The following is a 9,952-nucleotide window of genomic DNA, read 5'->3' as shown; positions in this document are numbered from 1 at the left end:
CAAGAAAAAAGGTCATGTATCCATTCCTTTTTCAAAACCTCAGTCCCTAGAGCAGCCCTGTGAAATAAATCTTTTTCCACGAGAACTGGGGGGAGGCGGGAGCTCCAATGCCATGCAGACAGCCATCGCAGGCAGAACATCCAATGCATGACAACAATAACAGAGCAGTGGTCAGTTCTGTCGCACAAAGACCCTTAAGAAATCATGCAATTTCTCACACTTGTTTGCAGATATTTAAAGAAATATTTCCAAAAGGTAAAGTCAATCGGTGCCATCACCCCCCCGTTCCAATGCAAGGACCAGAACCTCCACTCAGTTCTCGCAGGGGTTGCACCATAAGGAACATATCGTCATTGTGTTTTGGAAAGCCAGCCTGGCTGGCTGACAGTGCCCCACTGTAACTTACAAAGAACACCAACAAGTGAGAGTATTTTATATGTATTGTATAAATGTTTATAATAAAAGGTCATAACACATGTAGCCGCATTACAGAAACAAAAGGACCGGAATGCTTGCACTGCAGCTTCCTGGAGGAGGTGAGAGCAGGTACTGAGATACAGGACTGCCAAAACTATTTCAGAAAGAAGGCCAAATTGTGGCACCCAGCCCAGGGGGGCTCGCAGTGAGGGCCATCGTGCTCTTTGCCACCAGCCCTTCTCCAGCAGCTCTCTGGAGCTCCCAGGGTCCGGCCGTGTGACGCTCAGATCAGGCTGGCAGCCAGGAATCCCCACGCTCTGCTTGCAAACCAATTGAGCGGAACTGGAAGGGACAGCTGACAGAAGTGGACTCTTTGTCAAAAGAAGGCAGCTCCTTGGCAGGAGCTAGAAAAAGCGACACGTTGCCACGTGCACAGCAGTTACCAGCACAGGGCTCCTGTAGCAGGCAGATTATTCGTGGGTTTGCGGAAGCCCCGTAGCTCAGAGCTCAGAACCCGCTTACAGCTCCGGGGAGACGTGCCTACCGCCAGGAACCTCACTCCGTTCCCCCGGGAGAGGAGCCCCGAGACAGCAACGCGGAACGCCCGGCTACCGGCTGCCGACCCCCGCTCTGTGACCGCGGCGCGGGGTGGGGGACGGGCGGCCCCGCGGGAGGGGCGGCGGCGGCGGCCATCGGCGGCCATTGGCTGGGCTCGAGCCGCCGCAGCGCCCCGCACGGGGTCGCCGCCTCCTCCTTCTGTTCCTCCTCCTCCCGGTGCGGAGAATGGAGACGTCGCCGCCGCGGGGTTTCTCCGAGGACCAGTTTCTGGCCGCCTGCAGAGAGCTCGGCCAGACGGCGCCGGGGCCGCCCTGGCAGCTCCTGGTGGAGAGCATGGGCGTCAGCATCTACCGGCTGTACGACGAGGTGGGCGGGCAGCGCGGCTCCCCGTGGCCGAGCCCTGCGGGCCGGGATCGCGGTCTGGCCGAGTACCGCCGCCGCCCCAGTTCGGTTTCTCCCGGCTCTCAGAAAGCGGCTTGCAACGTAATGCTATTAACTGCTGATGGAGAAAGCCGCTCTGCTGCTGCTGCTGTAAACACCGCTCTTCCGAACGGCGGCGGGCAGCGGCGGGGCGCATGAAGCCGTTAGCGCACAGGGCGCTCCTCCCCGGGCTGCTGCCACCGGCGGCTTTGGGTGGGCATCGCCTCCCGGCTGAGAGCTCCCTGAAACGGCTGACTCGTTACAGTTTTCTTATTGTAAACGGCTCTCTTACTTGCTGCGGGATGCGCTGCTTCGCTTTTCAGATAGTGATTCGTTATTTCATTATCCATTAAAACGCTACTGCTAAAACCAAAAGGTTTTTAGCGAAAGTTACTTAATGATGTAGGCCATGATTTGTCCAGCAATGGAACAAACACGTTGGTAGAGAAGTACAGTATCACCTCTACAACTGTGGTTCTTCTGGGGCTGTGGTTCAAGAGTTAAAGGCAGCAAAGCGACCGTGAGCCCTTGAGCTGTCCTGTGGCTGCCTTCATTTGTAAGGTGCAATCAATCATTAATTCCGGAGGTAAGGTAGCGGAGCAGTTGTACTTTGTAGCAGCTCCTGAGCTCTGCAATAGTAAATTACATTGCTACCAGCACTGTGCTGAACAGTTCAACATTGAAGCAAGGGATTGATGCTTCACTGGTGCTACAGCAAAGACGAATAGCTTAAGCTTCTTGGGGCCCGTTGTTATCTTCTGCTACATTAAAACTTCATTTTTTACAGTTGAATTGTAGAGCATGAAGAGGGGAAGAGAAGAAAGATCAACTATTCACCAACAGAATGCTGTATGATCCCTCCTTCTCTCTCCCCAGGATTGCTTGAATTTGACTCTTACGCTGTATTCTTAAAATACTCTCATTGTTTTAGTGTAGTTGTGAGCTGGTACTAACAATAGTACAACGTTGCCCTATAGGCACAGATGTTGTTTCCATATGTTAGGAGAAACATCAGTTAGTGCTGGAGATATCCTGCACCACACCCCTTCAGTGCGGGCAGCTTTCACAAAGAAAATAGATAAAAATAATGCTCGAGGCAAACATATGTAGTGTGTTATATATAAGCATGAATCTTGTAAAGCCTTTCTTGTGACACAGCCTCCAGTATGAGCATAGCAAACTTGCTGGAAGAGTTCTTCCAGGTCAAGTACTGCTGGGTAACCTCCTAGAAGTGAATGCAGTCCATATGCTCATTTCATAGGGCCTGGAGACTCTGCCATAACAATTAAATGCTCATCTTCTGATGTGTCTCAGTGTTGTTAGGAGTTAGTCTGGCTGCCCTGGCTACTGGAGATGAGAAGGGGCGAGTGCATGAAGAAATGTCCCTGTGGAACTACTTATGAAGTAAAAGAGTACCGTGTCAGGGAAGGCACAACCATTGTGCCAGGCAGGTCAGCCCGTCCGGATTCATACTTTCATGTATAGATCAAAATGTCAAGAGGTTAAAGACTGAATCTTGCATTGTTTTTTCAACACTTGCTTTCACGGCTCCTGAGCATTTTTGTAGTATGTGCCCCACCTAATTTCCTTCAGCTGTTCTCTCTGCTGCAGAATACTTCCCTTTCCTGTGTGACTTTTCCTCTCCCTATTCTGTTTTCCACAGCAATCAGGACTTTATGAGTATAAAATCTTTGGAGGTCTTGCTGACTGTCCCCCAAAACTCTGTGCAGATGTCTATATGGATTTAGAGTTCAGAAAACAGTGGGATCAGTATGTTCAAGGTAAGCTGTCTTAGGTGGTATAAAAGTCAACTTTGTGTCCACGCTGACTCTTCCCACTAAAACTTTCTTCAAAAGTATTTTAAAGTTTGGTCTGGTATAAAATGTGGAGGTTGGTGGCCCTGCATGTGGCAGGAGGGTTGGAGATTCATCATCCTTGAGGTCCCTTCCAACCCTGGCCTTTCTGTGATTCTGTAAAGCTGTGTTGTCAAAAGACTTCAGTACTGACACAAACGTATTTTGGGATAAGGTTTTATACACAAGTAAACGCTGATATGAAACAGCTAACATGTCACTGCCACATAGCTTCCTGTTGGAACAAATTCTTTCCATGTTGATTAAAGCACGTAATTGGCACTGCTTGCTATGCTGAAGCACCTTGCAGCTTCTAGGCACTTATGTGTACACGTCAGTACATGGGCACAACTCAGAAGCTGCCTCTAAATTAGTAAAGGTGTTATCTGTCTAAATGGACAAAAGCTTTTTCGTAGCAAAGGCTGCTTTGCCACTAATGAAACTGAACAATATGAAGGTGAGCTCCAAATATACAAATGCCATTAAATTGGATATCAGATGTGTTAGCTGAAGTCACTTCAGCAGTCTTTAAGTGCATTTGGTAACGCCTTCTTTGAGAAAAGAAAGGAAGCAGTTGGGGGAAGCTACACCCTTAAACTAAAAACTAGATAATGTTTGCAGAGCTGGCGTTTTTATCCTTGCTGCCCTTGATATGTTTGTCTGCAAATTCATACTTGTGTTGGTACTTCCAAGTACAACGTTGCACAGCAGTTAACCCTGTAGGAGCATAAACATAACGTTAAAGCTTTCCTGTTAGCTCAGAATTTGGCACAAGCTTACCCATTCCTTAGAACTGTGAAATAGTGCTAGTCAACATTTTCAATGTAAATTATATAAGATCTTTCTTTTCTGCCTTTCCACGTAGGGTGAACAATGTGAAAGCTTCCATTCAGTCTCCTTGCTCTTTGTTTTACTGTTTGTATTCCTCGTTGCTCTTACAACTCTACAGTAACAGCAGTCCAAGGAAGAGTTCTCTCAATTACTGCCTGAAACTGAAATAAAAATGAGTCCAGAATAACAGTAGCTGACATTTTAGTTGAAAAGGTAACTGCACCAAGCATGAGAGGAGCTAATCTCTATCCTCTGGTTCTGTTCAGGAAAACCTGAGTGAAGGCAGATATGAACAGGATTCCTGTGAGTACTTTAGAAGCTCGTGCCTTGATCTCATTTTTGCCTGGGGTTTGCCCTGGCCTCCGAAATGTCCCCATCAGTCTGCTACTGCTGTTGCATTGCAGTTAGAACTCTGGCAATTTCCAAAGCAGTTTCTTGGATATCATAGAGATATCCACAAGAGCAGCACCTCTCAGCTGTGATGTGGATATCTGGGCCTGTGCTGAAGCTGTCAATTCAGCAGGGAAGCTGTGACTGAACAGTAGAATAGCAATGGAGGCACCACAGGCTCCTGTGGTATGAAACGGAACGGTTGGGCCTGATCAGTACTGAAACTTGCTGCTCCTATTGGAACACTGTGCTGACCAACAATTTAATAGTAGCAGTTGACTGCTAAAGTAGCAAATATTGGTTATGAAGAAGTCAGACCTGTGGTGTACTGTAGGTGGATCAGTCATTAGCTAACAGTTACATCAAGGTCTTTAACTCTGAGTTTCAGCTACTTTGTAAAAGAAAAGCTCTGCAGTTAAAAATGAAAGAAAAGTTACTAAGCCAATGCTCCAGTGACCTCTGCTGGAAAGCATAACACTGTAGCTGGTTGCAGCATTGGGAGTTTTAAGCAGCTGCTATTGCTCCACTCTGCAGAAGAGGAGATGCTGTTTTTGTGGATGACAGCTGACTTGCAGAGTATAATCATGGAAGTCCAGTTGGGAGCATGTTATTAAGGGAAAGCATCTGCCACTTGTGGCACTCTTCTTGCCTTAGCAATGTTCTAGCCTTATTTTCAAAACTGTGTGAAGTGACATGGCAGACTTGTGTTAGTCCTGAAGGATATGTAGTACCTCAAAGTAGGTCTGTCCTAATGGAGAAGAGTGCCCTGCTGTTGTGAACTACCTGGTTTGGATCATACTCTTTATAGCTGAACCTATGAAATGACCAGCCCCTGGACAGGCAAAAACTCACTCTGGCTCAGGTCTGTGACTTGTCAGATCCTTACCCTGAGGATGCAAGTTCCTGCATGAAGAGAAGATGCTGTGCAATAGAGAGTTCTTTAACCTCAGTTTTATTGTTTGATTTGAACTATTTTTCTCCTCTATACCACACTACTTCTATATGAGTCACTGCCATGTTTTAGGGACTATTCTTAGCTATTTTTTCCCCCATTCAGCTGCCTTCTGGTTGAGTTTCAAGGCAGACTGAAGGTGATATAACGAAAGCTCATAAACTGTTCAAGTTTTGTGTTCACTGTTGTCTTCACATACCGCTGTGAGCTTCCTAGTAGCTCTTCTAAACTTAACTAATATGTCCTGTGAGACCTCTTCAGGTGTTAGAAACCAGCACTTATCCTAGCCTCATGTTAATTCAATCATTTACAAAGATAATGACGTGCTTGTGAAAAAGTTCTACGTGGTGGTTCAAAGTAATGCAGAATTTGCAGAGGTGAGGAGAAAGTTTTGAGATGGAAAGGCTTTGAATGAGATAACTGTCCAAGAAGGAATTTGATTATGGCCTCCTCCTGGAATTATTGTCCTTTTTTTTTTCTTTTAGCATCAATGAATTGAGTAGTAGCAGAAAACCAGGCCACCTATGTTTGTGTGTTTGGTTCCTGAACAATCCTGCTACAGATTTATTTTGTCAAGTCTTCTACAATTTTACATACATGTCAATTTTGCGCTGGAAGGGGAAAATATCTAACAATCTTTTTCAACTCTAGAACTGTATGAGAAAACGTATGATGGTGAAAAGGTAATCTACTGGGAAGTGAAGTACCCTTTTCCTCTCTCAAACAGAGATGTATCCTTTCAAACTTCTTGCTTTTTATGGCTTTTATCACCCTGTCATCCAGGAATCCTGACAGTGTACCGAGTACTGCTCTCCTGCACTTGATCTAACATCATAAATGTGTCCTCGTGCCATATCAATATGTATAGCATGAAGAAGAGTGTAGGTTCTTCTTCCCACGTACAACTAAATCTCACACAGTCAAATTATTACTCTGTGGGATTGAGTCATGCAGAAGGGTGAGAAATAACTGGTATTTGTAATGGAATCCACCCGTCAATTCATCACATGTCAAACTGACACTGTTTTGACATGCCTCCTCAACTTGGAATACAGTATGTCTATATTCGTGAATGTCAAGAGATGGATGTTGATGGGCGGAAGATCTGGGTTGTGTTAGCTCAAAGTGTGTCTGTTCCTCAGTGCCCTGAAAAGCCTGGGATTATCAGAGTTAAAAGTTATAAACAAAGTCTAGCAATTGAAAGTGATGGCAAGACTGGATCTAAAGGTAAGAAGTTAAAAAAGTGTGACTGTGTTGCCTAAGAATGTGTGCATTAAGAAAAAATGCATGAAGAGGGAGAGTGGAGATTTTAAGCTAAAAGCAGTTACTAAAAATTGTATGTACTGAGCTCTCGGAGTGTTAAAATGAATGAGTTACCCAACAAAGACATACCTGTTCAGTTGAGTAGAGTTTGATGCTAATTGGAAATTGCTTATTTCAGCAATGATTTAAGTAGCATGTTTGGTAGACCTACAGAAGACAGGGCTTTCCTAGAGAGTGGCTCCTGGCTGAAATTAGTCCTTTAAAGACAAACTTAGAAGATAAAACAGGCTGCCCAAACTAGTTTGGAATAATATAAATTCGTATTATCACTCTCTGAGCTCCCCAGAGATTAACCAGGAAATGTTATGCACGCTTCACGTTCCAATTCAATACAAGTTTGAGGTTTTTTTAGTAAAGGACTTGGATCAAAAACTGTTGAATGCAGTGCTTCAGTCATGTGCCTTGGCAGCCCCTATCACACGGTGTTAGAGCTAATACTCAAAATGTGTCTGGATAACTTTCTGATGACTTCTCTCTCATCTCTAGTCTATATGTACTACTTTGATAATCCTGGTGGCATGATTCCATCGTGGCTGGTCAACTGGGCTGCCAAGGTAAGTAAAGCTTGATGGTGCAATTACCATTGGCTACTCTGTTTTGAACAATCTATTTGCTGCATCCAAACCTGTCTTCTGCAAGCTGAGTAGAATATATATATGTAAGTGTATGTATGATACATATATGTATGTATATATATATTTTTTTTCTGAAATGGATGCATTCATATTCCCAGCTCTGAGACAGTTCCATTTTAGAGACATGCTGTTGTCTGCTCTCCTCAGAGCAGCTGTCTTAATGTTTTTTAATTCCTATCTTATTCTGTGCAGTAGTTAACTGGGCAGGTAAATTTGTACAAGAAAACAACAAATCAACATTCCAGACCATATGTGAGCAGTCTTAATGTTTGCAAACTTCAGTAATGCAGTCTAGTCATGTAGTATTAAATGAATGTCTGCTGCTTTGTACCAGATCTTAGAATTGCCCAGGATTTGTCTGAAGGTCTTGATCGATACAGTGGGAACAGTGATCTTAATAGAGGTCTTTTTTTGCTCTTGGTTTGCTTGTTTGGTTTTTTATTTTGTTTTGTTTTGCATTATACAAAAGTGACTTATCTGCTTCTCTCTTTACAGAGTGGTGTGCCTGCTTTCTTGAAGGATATGCAAAAAGCTTGTTGTAACTATTCTAGAAGAGCATAGGTCACATTTGATCTGAATTATTTAATTCCCAAAGTTCTGCATTACAGAATGGCTATTATGTAACACACTGGATAAAATCTACCTCTAATATTGGAAAGAATTTCTGGTGTTGCTTTATGCCTTGAATCTTATTAGACCTTTGTTTCCTTCTCCAAGGGAAGTTCAATGCCAACATGTAATACCACCATCAGCTGCCTCCTTTTCATAGCACTTACATTCTGTCATGTCACCCATGCTTTGTTTGTGCTGGTTGTCAAAGGCCAGATAGAGTTTATTGATTAAAGCATCACATCTTTGAGCAAGAGAAAATAGCTTTTACTAGGAAAAATGTCTGAATTTATGCTGAAAATTCTCTGCATGTGTTACGTCTGGGTCTCTCTTTGTGGCCTTGCAGGGTGACTTACTGAAACTGAATAACACAACTTGCATTGCTTAGGAGGAAATGCTTTTGCTACCTGAATTTATCAAACTTAAAATGATCCTCTCTACTAAAAAATAAAGATTAGCACATAAAGGTAAATTATCTGAAGCCTGCAGTAAGCTTCCTTGTGATGGCTTTAAGTTCAGATATAAAAGGGTGTGTATCTAAAGCCTTGCATTCACATCTCGGGATGCCTATATGGAAAGTATAAAGCATCAGCTGTGTCTAGCCAGCAAAAAAAGAAGTTTGCTTCCATGGTTAATTTAATGGAAGCAGCTTGGACACCAGCTCTGAATTGGAAATAATTCAATTTTTACAATTGGATGCTTGTAACTGCTTTAGAGATGCTTGTTTCCCTGCTTGTGAATTAACTTGATATGAAAGTCTTGGTTGTTTTACATTTTTAACACTGATGTAAAGAATGAAAATGTTCATTTTGGATGGCAATCCACGAGAAGCACAACCAAGCAGGAAGTTACTTTTGCAGGGGAAGGACAGAGTTCAGCAAAGTTGAGAGATAGTCTCAGTCTCAGGGATTGAAAATATTTTGCATCTTTACTAAATCTAATCTAAATGCTGAACAAATCCTTTGATGGTGTAAGTTTATATTGCTAAAGAAGAAATGGTTGAAGTTCTTGCCTTTATACTTGGTGTGTTTCCAATAAATCATTACTGTATCTGTACTGTTTTTTTTCTTTTCAGTTTCTCACGTTTAAGACTGGCTGTGCTGGGCAGGTCACAATGACAGGCAGATGTCCTGTGCTGTTTTATTTCTAAAGCACTTCTGAAGAATAAGTTGGATTCAGGAGAATTAGTGGGATTCCATGTGTTCTGACAGCAAACTTCTTAGCAGTTCAGGTTTCTTTTTAAGAGTCTGACTTGGATACTGTTACTGAATTGGACATTGGGGTACAAGACCACTCTCAGTACACTCTGAATTCAGTTGTTGCAACGTTTTTATTTTTTTTCCAGCAGATAAAGAACAGACACCAAGGGAGCACAGTACTGAAACATCATTGTCCTTCACTTTCCATTGTTTTCATACCCATACACTTACTGGAGCTCCAGAAATGAATTATCTGTCAAAAATACAGTGTTCTACTTGAGCATTATCAATTGTCAAATCTCCTTTTTTGGCAGTGTTACCAAAAATTATCTTGAGCTTCAGAAGGCGTTTTTGACAGTCTTAAATATGTAGGAATTCAAAGCAGTAACAGCAGTACCAGAGTTGCTTTTGAACAGGATTGGGATATATCTGAAGCAAGGTAGGAGCTGGGTTGATTGTTCAAGAAGACTGAAAAGCAAAACAAACTGTTGTGAACTTGAAGATACCTTGAAATGTAGAGTTCCAACATTTGCAGAGAATACATGCCTAGTGAGCTGAATAACTGCACAGAGATGAATCATATATGAGTTAATTTTCTTCATTTTCTCCAACTATTCCATACTTTGTTTCTTCTTTAATAGAAGAGGAAGTGTTTTGTAATTATAAATACCTGATTGCTTCCTTGTCATTCTTACAGCTACTTGTCAGCAAGACATAGTATGCATTTGTTTGCATTGGGCTGAAACATTACGACTGAGCACTGAA

General features: G+C 43.0%; 1 protein-coding gene across 1 annotated transcript; it reads left to right on the top strand.

Moving 5' to 3' along the window:
- The first annotated feature begins 1,147 nt into the window (after positions 1 to 1,147).
- On the top strand, positions 1,148 to 9,044 carry PCTP (phosphatidylcholine transfer protein). The gene is made up of 6 exons (XM_052688403.1): positions 1,148 to 1,341; positions 3,059 to 3,176; positions 6,073 to 6,152; positions 6,477 to 6,648; positions 7,231 to 7,298; positions 7,875 to 9,044. Exons 1-6 carry the CDS (start codon positions 1,201 to 1,203, stop codon positions 7,938 to 7,940), a joined length of 645 nt encoding a protein of 214 aa, XP_052544363.1. The 5' UTR covers positions 1,148 to 1,200; the 3' UTR covers positions 7,941 to 9,044.
- The last annotated feature ends 908 nt before the right edge of the window (positions 9,045 to 9,952 follow it).

This window comes from Tympanuchus pallidicinctus, unplaced genomic scaffold, assembly GCF_026119805.1.
Source record: "Tympanuchus pallidicinctus isolate F22 unplaced genomic scaffold, pur_lepc_1.0 scaffold23, whole genome shotgun sequence".
Taxonomy (NCBI): Eukaryota; Metazoa; Chordata; class Aves; order Galliformes; family Phasianidae; genus Tympanuchus; species Tympanuchus pallidicinctus.
The sequence above is the reverse complement of the archived record's forward strand: the minus strand, read 5'-3'. Positions and strand labels throughout refer to the sequence as shown.